Raw genomic sequence first — 17,156 nt, forward strand, 5'->3', positions numbered from 1 at the left:
CATCAACATTTTTTTAATTCAACATATTTCCATTGTACCTTTTCACATAAAATTTTGACCAGACATTGGTGTTACCTCAATAAAACTGCACAACTGAAGAAATTGTAACACTCCAATCCATAAAAAAAGTTATGTGCATAAAGTGGAATGACACAGGAAAAAAGTATTGAAACACAGAAAGAAAAATCACTAAACCAGCTTATTCCACTAATAAGTTCTCCCACCAGTGCTAATTAGAATCAGCTGGGTTAGCGCCTGTTTGAAAAAGGGTTTCCCACCTCTGAATGCAAGCAAACAAATGATTTGTCACCAAGCTTTCCTGCAAGAAACATCTCATCATGAATAGAGGCAAAGAGCTCTCCCAAAACCTTCACAGCAAGATTGTCGAGCAGCATAGTAATGGCACTGGTTGCAGACAGAATTCTCAACTCCTAAATGTTCCTATAAGCACCATTGGGGCCATTATCAGCAAGTGGAGTGAACATCATTCGACCATCAACTGGCCACTCACAGGAGCTCCTCGCAAGATTTCTGAACAGGCAGTCAGAAAGTTAGTCAGAAGAGAAGCCCAAGAGCCGAGGACCACTCGAGCAGAGCTCCAGAAAGACCTGGAAGCAGCGGGTACAGTTGTCGCAAAGAAAACACAAGGCAATGCACTCCACCGCCATGGTCTCAAGTTTGCTACAGAAGATTTGGAGAAGGCTGGAGATTACTGGGAGAATGAAGTCTGGTCAGATGAGACAAAAATGTTGTTTTTTAGCAACAATACAATGCCGCAGGTTTGGAGGAGAAATGGCTCTGCATATAATCCTAAAAATACCATACCTACAGTGAAGAGGTGGAAGCATCATAGTATGGGGCTGTGGAATCCAAATTATCGAAGGTAAGATGCAGCCATGTACTGGGATATTCTTTATAAGAATCTGTTGCCATCCACCAGGATGATGAGGATGAGACGTGGGTGGATCTTCCAGCAGGACAACGATCCAAAACATACTGCAAAGGAGATTTTCAATTGGTTCAAGAGGAAGAAAATAAAGGTTTCTGATTGGCTTAGTCAGTCGCCAGACTTAAATCAAATAGAAAATTTGTGGAAGAAACTGAAGATCAAGATTCACCAGCGGGCCCCCCGGAATCTTCCAGATTCCAGAATATCCCTGATTATTTTTTTGTACAGGAAGCGTTATGAAGCTGTCATTGGAAACAAGGGCTTCTCCAGTAAATATTAAATAAATTTCAGTTAGCGTCTTCAATACTGTTTTCCCGTGTCATTTCACTTTATTGCACATAACTTTGATATAGTACTCCATAACTGGAGTGTTACAATTTCTTTTGTTGTGTAGTTTTATTCAGTTAATACCACTGTTTAGTCTGTCTAGTCTTAATGCTGTAGCTTGTCCAGAGGGAGCTCTAGCTACTTGTATATTGTTGGATACGTATATAACTCTAACACTACAATATGTTTTGTAAGTAAAATGTAAATCGTTATTTTGCAAAATAACTACTAACTACAGCCTCATAAAAAAAGTAATGGAGTAAGAAGAACTTTATTTTCAAGAGTACGAGCATAATATAGCATTAAGAAATGCTAAAGTATAATCTAAGTACCTAAGTGTAGTAACGCATTGTATAAATATATATTTCTCATAACTAGTAGGCAACGCACCATCACCACATTGGCAGGTAGTTGATAGATCAAATAGTTTCAAGTTGCCATGGCTGATACACAAACATAACATTTGGTTAGTCAGTTTTCTATTGGTACCACCTTCATTTGTTTTCGTAAAGTTAATCTTCAGAAGAAAATGTCCGTTTCCCATCGTTAACACCCTCCGTCTCATCACCGTCTTGTTGCCAAAAGCAATAAACTAACTGTCCACAAAACTCGCTTCATAAAAGAAATTGGCTGACTGATGGCCAGTTGTTTCGCATAGTAGCACTCTGTTATTATCAAGCTGACATGGTGTGATAGTTGCCAGTAAAAGCAACAAGACATCAATAAAACAAACCTTACCACAGCCAGAATCTACTTCAAAATTCCCAGGTGTCTACATGTCAAGACATGCTTTAAGTAAACACCACCACAACAACAATGCATTCTAGACATACCGCTGTCCTGACCAATACAGGAGCAGCAGTTCGCTTATTGGCAAATTTAAAATTTTTCTTCCGCTTTCGAGTTTCAACCTCTTAATACAGAAAAGCATACATGAAAAATTTATATCAGTCCTAAAGCTCTTTGTTTTTACATGCAGTTTTGACATTTCAGTCATTGGCTTATCTTCTCCATACACTGACGTGTTTCTGTTGTCATATCAACCACTGTGAGTTGAGAATTGCAACTTAAAATATCCTTATCATCGTGGCTGTCCAGCTCTTATCACTTTAACATGAACTAATTGCCTAATTGGACTTGTCATCGAGGACAGATGTGGCAAGATAACATAAAAATAAAAGCCACAGGAATAAACGAGTGCTTTGTTCTCTTTATACAATTCAAAACAAGCTTGTACTGAAAAAAAGTTTCATAAAAGAATTGCTCCAGACAGTTTTGAACATTTTGAATGTAGATCATACTTTTTACTTAACCTCCTAGGACCTGGCGTCCACACATGTGGACCTCACATTTTGGGTTCTCTAGACCACAATACTAACTTTTTCTCAACAAGGGCCTGGTGACCAGCATATGAGGATATTATACTGCCACTCAGTAATCGAAATTTAAAACTAATGTCCTCATATGTGGACATCATTTTTCTCAGGTCCCAATCAGCCTAAATAGCAAAGAGAAAGAAAAAATGCACGCCATGCAAGAGTTCGGGTCTTAGGAGGTTAAAGATATAAATGCACGATTTTCCTAAAAAAAAACAAAAAAGAAACTATGTATAGACTCGTACAAAAGTAATCCCTCAAGAGTGTGGTGGTGTATTTATCAGCAGAGACACCCCCTGCTCTCTCCCTGTATTTCCTTATCTCCTCATGTGTGTCTTTACTCTATTAAAATGTACAGACCTCGTGTACAAAGGTTGCGAATGCACAAAAATGTTGCATCGACCATCTTTCATGTTCAAGGTCAGATGTATCAAGAGTGAAATGAACGTAAGAATTTGGGTTTGCTTTTGTGTTACGGTGAGGATACATATGGAGTTCGGCATTGCCTGTCCCCCTACAAGTGCTGACCACACTGGGTTTCACGGCGAAAGGGGCATTTCAGGAGAGAACAGGCAGACCAGTCTGCACTATGCCAGTCGTCCTTGAGCCGCATCATGCCAGCTGTACTGGACGGGAACATCCATATGTCATCCACGTATATAAAGTTCCCAAACGATGTGGTTGACCAGGCTGATATTACGCGCATACACCCTGAAATATATCAGTCTTTAGAGCGTCCTTACTTGTTTGAGCTAGAGACTTGCTGTTTTTTCCTGTTCAATTAGAACATCCCCACTTCATTCGTTATCTGTTATTATTAATGCCAGTCATGTTGACAAAATAAACAACAGAAAAATGGATGTATAAAGAGCTGCAGGTCTGTGTTTCTATTTGAATGAGGCTGAGCTACGTGCACGCACACACACACACACAATTAGACAATAACATTTTATTTCTCTGATTCACTGCTTTGTGTTCATTAACACCACTCCCTCTCCTCATTCACTCTCTACCTCTCTCGATCACCTCTCTCTCCGTCTCGCTCATTGAGCCAGGGAAGAGGTGCCATTTTTGAATGTTGGGTTTCCCAACCGACACATCCTGCATAGTGTACCTTTTAATAGTACAGAAAATGTTAGTATGTTCATTATACACTGTATGGATCTAACACTTCATCTGGCTGTCAGTCAGTGTGTTATAATAATGTATAAAATACTCAGTAATGGTTTGGACCATGAAATAGTACATTTTCATTATAATCATTTGAGAAAATTGAGGTTATGGATGAAATAATCCAGCATATTGGCAGGGCTTGACAGTGTTAGTGTTTCACTTGCATTTGCAGGCACCCCCTCAAGGACACCACTTTTTTCTGTCTAAATAGACTAAATAGACTCTTTAGGTTTAGAACTAAGAAGAACTACTTCATTATCGAGGTGTTCATACCATTTATACAGTTTAAAGTAGAAATAACGCATCATAATTATTGAATAGAGTTTAAAGCAGAAATGATTAAAAACCTGTTGTACGTTTCGTATTCAAGTAATTTAAATCATTTTGCTTGAAAATATATATTTGTATTTATTAAGGAAGGAAAAACACATAATTTGATCAGTTTTCATTGTGCCTCTAAAGTTCTTCATGTGTTCAGCAGCACATGTGCTCCTTGGGGAAAAAAGGTAAGCATCAAGCCCTGATTGGATACCTGACAAATCAATCATCACATACCATAAATCAGTCCTGCTCAATAATTTGCAAAAATTGCGCACAATGGTCTCTAACAGCCAGAAATATTAAATGGATAGATATAATGTTGTAAATGGTATAGTAAATTCTTTGACAGGTGACAAATTTAGATAGTTATTGTATATATCTAATCATAACCCAAATCTAGCTTTGCAAAGTTCTTCTTGTATTGTTGAACCGAAAGTCCCCAAAATGCAAATTATGCACCAACATTATCTTGTTTGCTGAGCCCTCTTCAAGTGCTTTGGTTTAATATTTAATTTTTAATGTCATAATAGGCAAGGAAATCAATACTTAGTTACTATTTAAAGGCATTCCTCTGGTGTGGCAAGCTGTGTCATAAAATATTCCTCTTATTGCATCACACAATACCACAGTACGGGCAGTCAGTCATCTGTCAAGCTCTGTCTATTGAAAAGCAGTTGTCCGTACTTCCCACCGGTTTTGTCACAAATTTCCATTGCTTTGCTTTTGGTCATGGTCTCTGGTTTTGAAATTTTGAAACTTGACCATGTTTTTTTCCTGTCTGCCCTGGAGGTACCAAGACTGACGATGACGTGACTGTCACAAAATAGGTGCCAACACCCATGTTTTGCTATTGTGTTCAAGTGATGTGAAGATCTTAAGCAATATTACCTGCCAGAGTTAGAGTGGAAAACTTCCAGTTTAAGGATGAGTTAATCTACCTGTGATCTACATGCAGTCATAGTTAAGGAGAACTGGTTGATCGTTGCTGCACGCACTATTTGGAAAATGTCGAAATACAACCCTCGTTAAAATTTGGTCGTCAAAGCGACTCACTCTGTGCTTTTCAGAACATCTGGGAAGATGAATAAAAGCTGATGTTAAAATCATGTAAACGTCACCTTTAATACACTCGTTAGTACACTCCTAAAGACTTGGTACTCTCACACTCTGATCTTTTACTCCACCGACACCTTTCACTTGAGAACTAGTCCTACTTTCAGTCCTGACACATTAATGTATCTCATCAGTAACATGAATTCACTTTTTTTTTTCCCATATTAGGAGAACTAATGATGTCTGCACTCTGTACTGTTTCACCTGTCCTCGCGATTCTCCTCCTCGCAAACTTTTTCGCGAAAAAAAAGCAAGACATTTCTGCAAAAAAAAAAGTTAATTTAGGGAAACTTTTCAAGAAGCTGGGTGTGCTTGGATGTTAAAGACATAATATTCGTCTCTAGGGTTGCCACCTTTTATGTGAAAAAAGGAGGCAACTGGTTTGGTTTTACTTGACATTACATTATTCACAGCACTTTGAAGACATAACATGAACAAAAACAAGTACTTGAAATATTTTATTTTCAAATATAGGACGATCCCGTACTATATGGGATGGGTGGCAACCCTATTCACCTGTTTTAAAAGCCGCAAAGTCAGGTTGCCGCCTTCCTCAGGCAGCAAATCCAGCATGTTCGTATTCTTCTTCTTTGGCAATTCCGGATGGCTCTGCCTGATGCACGGATTACGATACAGCACCAGTACATTGCTGTAGTGGCGTACAGCCACAATTGCAGTTACAAATGTCAAATCCACCAAGTATTGAGAAAACAAGTACTAAAATTTTGTGGGCAGGCGGAGGTGGCACGAAATTTGACGGAGGTGGTCGCCTCCCAATTCTCTATACAGGAAAAACCCTGTTTGTTTTTTTTGTCTGAATTTGCTTAAGCCTGTACTCTCCACATCGCTGTTTTATTTTTAAACACATGCTCTATATTAAATAACAGACAGTCATATCAGGTTCATGTTCATCTTCAGCTTGAATAATCACATGAACCTCTTCCCACCACACTGGCCTATGCTCCTCTAGAAGGCTCCTCAGGCTGATTCATTAAACTCACATCAGTCTGCAAACATCCTCTTTCCTTCTGTTGTGTTCTGTGGGGTTTGGTTTATTTGTTCCACTTCCCTTTTTTTTTCCGATGGCTTCCTCAAAGGAAATATTTTGTCAATAATAAATATCTAAGAGCTAAAAATAGCTCCCAGTGTTGTGGTTCTATTTTTAGCTCAGTGAACAGCGACAGCGTCACTTGTTTTCTCTTGCCTCACACCTGCGGAATTTCTCATTCACAGGTGTGTGTACCTTGTGTGTACCTTTCATGCACTTGCATTGTGTATGTACTCACTAAAGGATGTCCATTAACATGTTTCCCTTTTTAGATTTATGTTAGTGTTAGTTTAATCCTTACAGTTTGAGCAGCACATTGTTCAAAGGCAGTTTCTATTGTAATATTACACCAAAGCATTCTTCTTCTTCTTCTTCTCCTTTGCCCTCACCAGGCAGTAACGGATACAGAGATAGGACACCTTTAAGCATTCATTCAAAGGTTCCGGGACACAGGACCGTTTACACTGGGAATATCCACTCATCATGTTAATTTCCTCAACAAATATTTAGATACACGCCTAAAGATAAACCTAAATCTTATTTTGCAGAAATAAACAGTATCCAATCGTCCATTGCAAATAAAGTCCCACATACAGTGGGCCATAAAGACCACTTTCCCATAAAGGGAAACGTCTGTGATGGATGATGTCATAAGGTTATTACTGTGAATCCTTTGCTTTAGGGTCGACTGAAATAATGATACCATGATTTAAGATAGAGCTAAGATAGAAACTGTCTGTTAATCAGTTGATAGAAATTTAATTGATTTTGATAATTGTTAATATGATAAATAGTTCGTTTTTTTTTTTTTTTTTTTCATTTGTCAACTTGTTCCAAACAATTTGAAGTTGTGACCTTGTGCTCTGGGGAGCCCAATATTTCTTGTTATTTTATAAACCAAATAATTCATCGCTAGATTTAGAAAATAATTGGCTGATTAAATGAGAATACAAAATCATTTAATTTTTTCCATTTCATTAATCCATTTCACAGAGCCAAACCAATGACTTGTGAAAGCAGGAAGTTACCAGGGGCATGTGTGACGACCCCAATCCAGAGCTAGGACCAAACCCAAAACCTCTGAAGCCTCTGTTCATCTGAGTTACCGAAGCCTTCCTGTGAACCAGTAAAACCAGCTTGAATCAGTCATGTCATGCTCCACTGTCCTCTCTCACGAACAAGGCGTTTCTGCTCACTCTGAGCTATTCCAAAAAGCAGGTAGTCTGCAACTTAATACTTTGACTTTGTCCATCGGTTTAATGCTCAATGTTTTGACCAGTATGAGATCACCATCTGGATGTGTGAATGCACTTATGCTGTCAAAACAGCAGGTGTGAGTATGTAAATACGCGAGCTGAGACACAGCATTGGTGATACAAGTCCATATGAGATAAGACCCGAATTCTTGATGTTTAGAAAATTCAATAGGACAATGACGACCATGTGACCACAACAGTAGTTATCACTTGATGATTTTTCAGAAGATTGATAAATAAAGTATATCAGAGATACATAACTATTGCTAAATATGTGACAGTACATTTACTGTGATAGGGCTTTGTATCCACATCACCCATTCCTGCTTTGGAGCTCTGATGTTGGAAAAACACCTCAGATATCTTCCAATATGTTGAGCATCATAACACAAAACCAAATTCCCAAAGTATCTGGTGGCTTTATAGATGAAGGTCAACTACTTGCTTCTACCAAGTCGCACATTGAACTAAAGTGATGGGGTTTTTTTTTTGACTGAGCAGTCTTTTTGGAAACAGCAAATGTGCATATTTTGAATTTTATGGAGTAATGGAGAAACAAATGCTGGATAAGAGCCATTCACTATGTAGACAGTGTCATGTAAAGATTTAAAAAAAAAAAAAAAATCCTTGATAAGGCTAACATGCACAATTGCATCACACCTCCAGCCACAATAGGAGAAAAAACAAGCTGATGTTGATGCCAAACAGAAAAACCTCAAGTGTTCTTTCTCATGTGAAGTATTCACAGTAAGTTTATTTTGAGTGTAAAATAAATAATAGTTTCAGTTGCAGGTGGTGCTCGCTGAGAGAAGATAATAACACTATCAATATATAAAACAAAAATATATGTTCAAATAACAAATAGGATTTTTATTGACTATATGACTTTTATTTTATTCACAGGAACTAAATACACTGCATTCAGAAGTTATTCAGACGCCTTCACTTTTTGTCTTGTTGCAGTCTTATGCTAAAATCATTTGAATTAGTTTCTCTCTCATCAGTCTGCAGTCAATACCCCATAATGATAAAGCCAAAACAGAATTTAAGAAACTGAAATATTACATTACCCTTTACTCAGTATTTAGTCAGAGTACCTGTGGCAGTGATTACAGCCTCGAGGTGAGGAGCAGTGTCTGGCTTCCTCCAGACATGACACTCAGAACTGAGGTCAGACAGTTCAGTCTTGGTTTCATCAGACAAGAGAAGCTGTTTCTCAGAGTTTGAGAGAGGAGCACTTTAATGTGTCTTTCACTGAGGAGAGGTTTCCATCTGGCCACTCTGTCAATGATTTCACTGCAACGTAACAAAATGTGAAAATAATTCTGAATGCACTGGAAGAGACAAAAACCAGTGGCAATTATAAAATTCTATTATAGAAGAGTGGAAATAAATAGGTTTTAAGTCTTGATTTTTCTGACAGTTCTTCGATAATTATCCAGTGGAGTGAGGACATAATTTGCGTTATGTTCACATTTTGTGGTTGTAGTAAAGAATTGTAGCAGCTGCATTTAAGACCAGTTGGAGTTTTTTATTTTTATTCCATGGAGTGGAAGAGCAGAGAGCATGTTACAGAAATCCAGTCTAGATAAGATCATTCTGCATCTGACTGTTAGAAAGAAATGGGTGAACTTGGGCAATATGGCAGAGGTGGGAAAAAAAGCAGCATTAATGATGTTATTGATGTTAACTGTTGAATTCAAAGTAAAACTGCTACCATCAAAATTTTGGTGTGGATCTGGTTAAATGTGCGGATCCAGGGATTTTTTTTTTTTTTTTATCACTTTCCTTATTGTGCATTTAGGCATTTTATGACATTTTTGTTAATTTCTCAGGGAATAATGTTTGGATCTTGACCAGACAGCTTCTACAGCTTGGTGCAGATCAAGATAATAATCCAGATATGGTGGAAGAAAATACTGAATCCTCATTAACCACAGAGTTGTACTTAATATTGATAAGAAGTAAAAGTAGCATCAGTATTTTAGTCAACATACAACATAAAATTACACAATAACATCTGTGGTTACGACTTTGCAATGAGATGATGCTGATTTCACCATTTCACACCGCACGTAATGAAACCACACAGCAGTCTGGCTTAGGGATTAAAGACATAGGTTTCTGCTTGAGAACGTGTGTAGGCTTGTTTGGCTTTGATGGTGGTCATTCTAGGTATTGAAATATTGTAATCATGGCACCACCCATGAAATTAAGAGGCACTAAGAAATTCCCTGCTGAAATATTCATCAATAATATGTTTGAGTTTTGTTGTAGTTTCACCTCAGCCATTCTTTCAGGTAATAAGTTAAATGGGAAATCACTTATGCGGAAATTATGTCATTGCAGCTCCATATATGTTCATCAGGATTAAGTTTCAGTGAAGCAAGTACAAACAATACTACTCTGTCACTCTGCCACAGCCTGTAAACACAGCGAGAGCGTGTTTATCTGCCAAGCTGTCCAACCGTTGTTACTTGTATGGCAAGGGAGGACACCCTGGTTAGGTCACCAGTCAATCACAGGGCTAACATATAGAGACAAACAAGCATTCACGCTCACATCCACACCTACCGGCAGTTTAAAGTCGCCAATTAATCTGTATATCTTTGGATTGTGGGAGGATGCCGGCGGAAACCCGCGCAGGCACAGTGGAACATGCAAACTCCACACATAAAGGCCTGGGCTGAACTTCAACGATTCACCAACATTTCTGATTTCCAATATATGGATGAATTTTTCCACATGTCCTCTGTGTGATGTGTGAGGGAGAATGTTTACTCGACTGGGCCTACATTTTGGCGTAGCATATACATCTTAGTTTATCAGGGTTCGTTTAAGCGTAGACGTAACATAAGCGTTTTAATAAATGAGAGCAAAAGAAGAACAAGAAAGAAGAAAAACAGGAACAGCAAAAACAATGGGCCTACGGACACTTCAGGTTCAGGCCCCTTATTAAAAAAATTAAAAAAGTGACAAAGGATCTTATAAAGTGTTTGCAATATTTAAAACAGCACAAAAATGCTCAGGTATCAATTTTACCTAAATGAGTAGATATAAGAATGATTTTTACGCTGCCACTTGTCACAACGAGCCATTAATCATCTTTTCACTCTTCCCAGCAGGCCGATGGAGCCTCCCTCAAAGAAGGAGGTTGTTCCTTTAATGCGGCGACCAGATGAGTGGAAGGACCCATGGCGTCGGTCCAAATCGCCAAGGAGACGTCCCGGGTTGGGTTCTCCACCACGAGGCCGCCGGAGACATCGGCCCTCAGGCTCCTCCGTCTCTCTGTCCAATTCCTCCAGGTAGGAACTCCTCCTTCAAGTTCTGATTCCCTGCGTCATCCTGACGGCGAGAAATGACAAAAACAAGCAGTATTCACATTATCCTGACGATTAAATCTCTGTTGTCACGTTAGTTCCACACAGGTTATCTACATTTAACTAATTTATAAGACACACAAAATACATTGGGATGCGTAACATTAGATGGAAACAGAAGCATAGATTGTTGAGGAGAGAACTCCACCACAGCTATAATTACATAATCCTTTGTAGATGGAAGAACTCTATGCTCATTCTATTGTAAATTTATTGTGAATTCAGCAAATTGGAAACGGTCTAGACATTCTATTGTTTTGTTACTTGAATAATTTAAAGAGTAAATACAGAGTTGTTTTATTCCCCACAGAGTGCGTCACTTGTGGTTGAGAGTTGGAAGAAATTTTTGCAATAGATTTTTACATCTAAAAAAGAAACGAAACCATGAAGGGTTTTTTTTTTTTGTTTTTATAATAGATGCTAAATTTGTAGCCACCTGAGTTTCGGTCATAAATCTGGTTTGAAACTAGAGTGAGATGAAAGATAAGAATAAAGTTTCTGTACCGTGATATTTATACAGCACAAAGAACAACAATCACAGCCTTGCCTCTTGATACTAGTATTCATGGTGCTGCTCCAACCTCATTTAAAGAATCTGACAAGAGTCAGTGTCACTTTAAGAACTAGACTGTGGCATTCTCATCGTGGGTGTTTTCAAGGAGCTATTTGTTCAGTTTTCCTATTGCTACAGAGCTAACGTTAGCGTTAACAGCTGTTTACTTACCGGTCTAGAAGAAACGTTGAGTTCATACACTGCGTCCTGTCCTAGTTTCTCTCCATGCCATGGAGGTGAGGGAGAAGAGGAAGAGGGGTGAGAGGTCAGTTGGCTGGATTCAGGGGAAGGGAATCTTAGCATTCATACCCACTACATTTGTGACACAGTTTTCCATTTATGTGTGATGACAGACAGAAGACATTAGAAAGCTCATTGTTCAACTGTTTCCACAGACTGTGTAGTACCTCTTCTGACAAGTAAACTGATTTGTACCCCGGTCATTAATCTACTTTATTGATATATACATATTGGACATACATATTGGATCCTCTTTCATAGAAATATTATATCCCTCTCATGGTTCAGACGTCTTTGGTTGGTTTTCATTTGCCATTCATTAATCTTACGTACGTGTGTTTGTGTGTGTGTTGCAGGTCTTCATCTCGCTCTTCATCCTACACAGGCTCCGGGTCGTCCCGTTCTCGCAGCCGCTCCTCTTCGTTCAGCTCCTACTCCAGCCACTCCTCCCAGCGCAGCTCCTTCAGTGGCAGCCGCTCCAGGTACACAAATCCATGTGTGTCTGTGTGCATCTCCATACACCTAGCTGTTGAATTTGCATCAATGCAAATAAATACAGTGATATAGTCTTTCCTCTACCTCCCTTCAATCTTAGGACATGTTTATACAGTCTGTTCAGTTCTTCTTCTGAACAGTATCAAACATGTTTTTAGCCACTACAAAGCTGTTTCTACCTCCTGTGGGAAACATACGTACATCGTGAAAGGTAGAAGTTGAGTTATCTGTTTTAACAGGAAAGGTTATTATACGTCCTCTTAACAACCTCCTCAGTGATATAGGGAGTAGTGCGCTACAGTTTTTGGAAATAATTGCATTTAATCTTTAATGGCATTATGCGAGTAAGCACCAACTAGTTTGACAGTTTGGAATATTTGCTGCTTCGGTTTCTTGACAAAAAGTTCACTGAGAAGATTGAGTCGATTCTCATATTTGTCTGTTAAGTATGAACCAGCGTTAGGAGACGCTATATCTTGTCTGTTTTATCCATACAGTTTAATGGAGGCTAAATACTGGAACTTTTTCTTAGCATTAAGTCTGCAAGAAACTATCACATTAATTCTACAATTGTCCTTTATCCACCACAACTGCAGAGAGAACCATCTCTTTGTTTGAAACAGGCACATATGAAAGACAGGCATGATACAAGTATATTTTATCATATTTTAGTATGAAGCTTCCCTGCTTCCCAACCTCCTCATCTAATTAATAATAATAATCCAATAACACAAATATACAGCGGCCCAGACGGGGCAACACAATGCAGAAGTCACAACACAAATACAAAAGCAACAACACAAATGCAAATTAAGCCACAACGGAAGTTAAGACACAATGGAGCAGAGCAGCGGTCCGTCTGTACTAATACTATAACAATAAATATGAAAATTAAAACAGTATGACAAAAGTACATAAATATGAAAATATAAATAGGTTGAAAAACATTTCTCATTTGTGAAAGCTTAGCGACATTAATCAGTTACCTAGCAACAATGTTTCGTTTAGTTGTCAAACTGCTTCAGAAACTTTCCAGGTCAAAATAATACAATCAACTGAGAGTGTCGTGGTAGCCAAGTGGTTAGGGTGCATAGTATTTTCTGAGCAGTGACTCTGTGGTTTGACTCCCAGCCGGCCAGACTTCATGCTGCATGTCTTTCCTCTTCTCTCTGTCCCTGTATTTTCTGTCTCTCTAAACTGTCCTGTCAAATAAAAGCATAAAATGCCCGACCTGGAACAATTTGGGATTTGGGTATTTTACGCTTTTATTTGACAGGACAGGCTTTTGCATTCGTATTGTGGCTTTTGCATTGTGTTGACCCGTCTGGGCCACCGTACAAACAAGAGTATTTTCAAATTTTCAAAACTATTTCATAAAGTTACTCTCAATAAAACCCCACACTTGCTGCAGAAGTTTCATTATCAGTAACTTAACAGAACATGAAAAACTACATACAAGTTGAAATGATTGGACACAGTCAGTGAATATAAGCTGTGTTTGTGTGGCATAGAAACACAGAGCAACAGTGGTATGACTTGACTGTGTTGCACTGATGGAATCTGTGGAAATGGACATTGTACTGAATTTACCATGTTCTTGTAGAGCAAGTAATTACTACTCCAGTGTTTCCTCTACATTCATTTAGCTAAATCATAGCCGCCACGCCATTTTTTAATTGTCGCAAATGCACCACCGCCACATCTCTCCACCTTCACAGCACAGCCTGTGTGATGATGAGCGCCACAGCGGGGGGAGGGGAGGAGAAGGGAGGAGAGGGGAGGGAGGGAGGGAGTGGGGTGGTTGGAGGATCCTGTTGGAGTTAATTACTCGCGAGAGCGCGGCCTTGAAAGTGACATCACGTCAGGCACCAGTGAGAGTCAGAGAAGTGTAGTCGTGAGGAATAAGGCAGCGAATTACCAGAGAAAAGCCAACTCAGTGACGCTAACTTGGGTAAACTAATTGATAGCATTAAGCTAATATCTACACGTCATTATGTATTAACTGCTGACTGCATTTTCAGATGAGCTTGTTCAGATACTTCTCTAAGAAGAGAAAGACAACAGATGAAGAAGACGCTAGTCAGGTAGCCTATCATAAGCCTTTTACCGACTCGTAAATGATGATGTTAGGTACAAAATAGTATTTTAATGTTCACACTTGTAATCAGATGTGATGTGAGTGTAAACTATATAACGCTGTTAGCGTTACGTTACTCACACTTTTAATGTAATCTTATTAGACAAGAAACATTAGACAGGGAGGAGTTGTTAAACAAAGTGGAGGAGAGCAGAGCAGCGGGAGAGCTGGGTGAAGGTGCAGGAGAGAGAGATGAGCCTGGGTGTCAGGTTTACACCCCTGTCAACCCCCCCCCCCCACTGCTGAAAAAAATCCTAGAGGAAACACTGTACTCCTCAGTGTTTTTGACCCGCCTTTATCAGCAGCTGGCCTTTATTTGTTAGTGTAATGCTGCTAATAATAAAGCCTTATAATACTATGTCTGATTATTTTGACATTGATTGTTCAGCTACAATATGTTATATGTAAACGGAAGGACACCTAAATAACGTTCACATTAACTGACATAAAAACAAATCTGCCACTGTCACTGTGTAAATGTTACCTGGGAATTTGACAACAAAGCCAAACACTGGTTTCAACCTGCTGAATTTTGAGAAGCTGATATGACAGTTCTATTTATGGAAAATGAAAAGACAAAGAAAAAATTGTTGTTACTGAAAGCGAGTAGTTCAGGCAAAGGGTGGTGCCGGGTAAGTGCATGCTAGAGGCAGGATAGAAATGTCATCAAAGCGCCCACTTGCTCGTTCACACGTCAGCTCAGTCAGACATTAGACGCACTTTGTACTGGGAGCTGGCAGGGTAAAGTCCATTTAACATCCGGTCCCACTGATTCAGACATTTGCATTCTCACATACAGCTCCTCCGGGTAATGTCTACATAAGTTCAGAGTTCCAATGTATTAAAACAACTATACAAGGTGAACATAGTGGGGCATTCAGCAGCTAAAGAGCCAGATATTTCTCTAATGAGATGGTAGAAGGCAAAAACTGGGCTAAAAGAAAGTGAATATTGGATGTGGAAATAAGCAGCTCTTTGCTAACAAAACAGTTATGCACTTATTTAGATTTAATATGAACTTCAATGATGATAACATCATTTCTGAGATCTGTAATTATAGAGTCTTGGAAATACACTTTGAAGAAAACAAAATCTACCTGCAAAAACGTTCAACTGGACAGTTTTTTCAGGCAGCATTTACTTTGCTTATACTTGAAACACATCGAAGCACAATTCTTGAACTTTTCTGAATGATACAAAGCAACATTATAAAATCATAGAATACTTGTGTGATGTGATCTAATCTTAAAATTAAACTGCATGATGACACTTTCATGACAACTTTACTGTTGATTTCTAGGTCTCGGTCATTCTCCACATCTCCCTCTTCGAGCCCAACGGCACTGAGGAATGCAAAGAACAAACCAGAACTTTCTCCTATGTTAGCTAAAGGGTAAATCTTAATCACTTGCACCAGTTTAAATCATCAATCAATTATCCAGCATAATATTGCATCATGCCTGTTTACTGATTATTATTTATTGATCATTAGCTAGAGCATTCTTTCTGTCACTGTCTACACGCTTGAAAAACAATGAGTGTCTTTTCCCTCTCTAAGAGTACCGCTGAAGCCGGGTGCCATGCCTCCCCCACGCAGGGACAAGCCTCCCATGAAGAAAGCTCCCAGTCCTCCTCCACCTGGTGGACCGCAGGGCAGGCCTTCCAAACCCATGCTAGAGGGAGGGAAGCCTCCCACCAATCCACGGGAGGCTGGAGGCGCGGGTGGCGGGGCTAGTGGTAGTGGAGCGGGAAGACCCCTGCCACCACGAGAACCTGGAAAGCCTCCCAACCCGAGGGAGGGAAGGCGGAAAGAACGACAGCAGCATCCTCCTCGGAGGTAGGTGTCTCACCTTCAAGCTCCTGGTTCATTTTGTGGCAATAGGACTAGTGCTGTTAAAAAAAACTCATAATGCATTGATACATACATTTTGTATTATCCGCTACTAGGTCAGACTTCACTGAAAATTTTATTCCAGATTAGATTTTTGCAGTGCCCTTTTTAGTTATTCGACTTCATCTTCCATAACGAAATTTTGGCACGTAACCAGTCATGCCGCTTTGAGAAAACTCAGACAATATATACGTATATATCAATACATGCAGCTTGATCGGGAATGGTGTGCTATGACTTTTCTTAGTGATTTGAGTAACAATGGTGACGTTAATGGAGATAAAAGGCAAAAGAAATTCCCATAGAGAATGAATGGGGAGACGACCAAACCCACACCTCTTTGGAGCTCTACTGCCGCATCAAAAATGGTGGAACAATAAACGGGACACAAGTCTTGAGACTCCTTTGGGTTAAATTGATATTTTGAGGACTATTACGGTTTTCACAAAATTAAATAAACACAGTTTACGTTTTGGGTCATTTTTAGAAACCAAAAAACAGAGTAAAGGGGACTTTGTAAACTGCGATAAAACCTCAAGTGTAAACTGTTAGGTTGTGTATATGTATGATTGTGTACACACACATACATTGAAAGACAAACTCCATCACCACCATATGGATATTAACTGTATAAGTGTCTCAACTAGGGCTGGGCAATAAAACGATAGTAATAATTATATTATTAAATGAAATAATTTAACACGATAGAAACATAAAAAATGTTCGATAAATGTTGAATATTATTAATGCTTATAGCACACCCACAAATTAATCATGAACAGCCAATCATGTCGCAGGAATAGAGGTCTGCATTGCACAAGTTAGGATGCATGGTGAGAGGTGTAAATACAGGCCAGCACGTGATATTATTTTCAGACGCACGCAGAATATGACGGG

At 39.1% G+C, this 17,156-nt stretch overlaps 1 protein-coding gene across 6 annotated transcripts in view; it reads left to right on the forward strand.

Annotated features, from left to right (window-relative positions):
* The window catches only part of zc3h18 (zinc finger CCCH-type containing 18), a 49,798-nt gene that overhangs the window by 19,309 nt on the left and 13,333 nt on the right, over positions 1–17,156 (forward strand). For 5 of the 6 annotated variants that reach the window (XM_023397384.2, XM_023397383.2, XM_023397386.2 and 2 more), the window contains exons 10-13: positions 10,686–10,868; positions 12,093–12,218; positions 15,669–15,761; positions 15,927–16,205. In XM_023397384.2, the coding sequence (XP_023253152.1) occupies positions 10,686–10,868; positions 12,093–12,218; positions 15,669–15,761; positions 15,927–16,205 (681 nt within the window). The remainder of the gene's footprint in view (positions 1–10,685; positions 10,869–12,092; positions 12,219–15,668; positions 15,762–15,926; positions 16,206–17,156) is intronic. The other variant, XM_023397387.2, reaches the window with a different exon arrangement.

This window comes from Seriola lalandi, unplaced genomic scaffold (assembly GCF_002814215.2).
Source record: "Seriola lalandi dorsalis isolate HSWRI2012SDOR001 ecotype SW California unplaced genomic scaffold, Sedor1 jcf7180002055008, whole genome shotgun sequence".
NCBI lineage: Eukaryota > Metazoa > Chordata > Actinopteri > Carangiformes > Carangidae > Seriola > Seriola lalandi.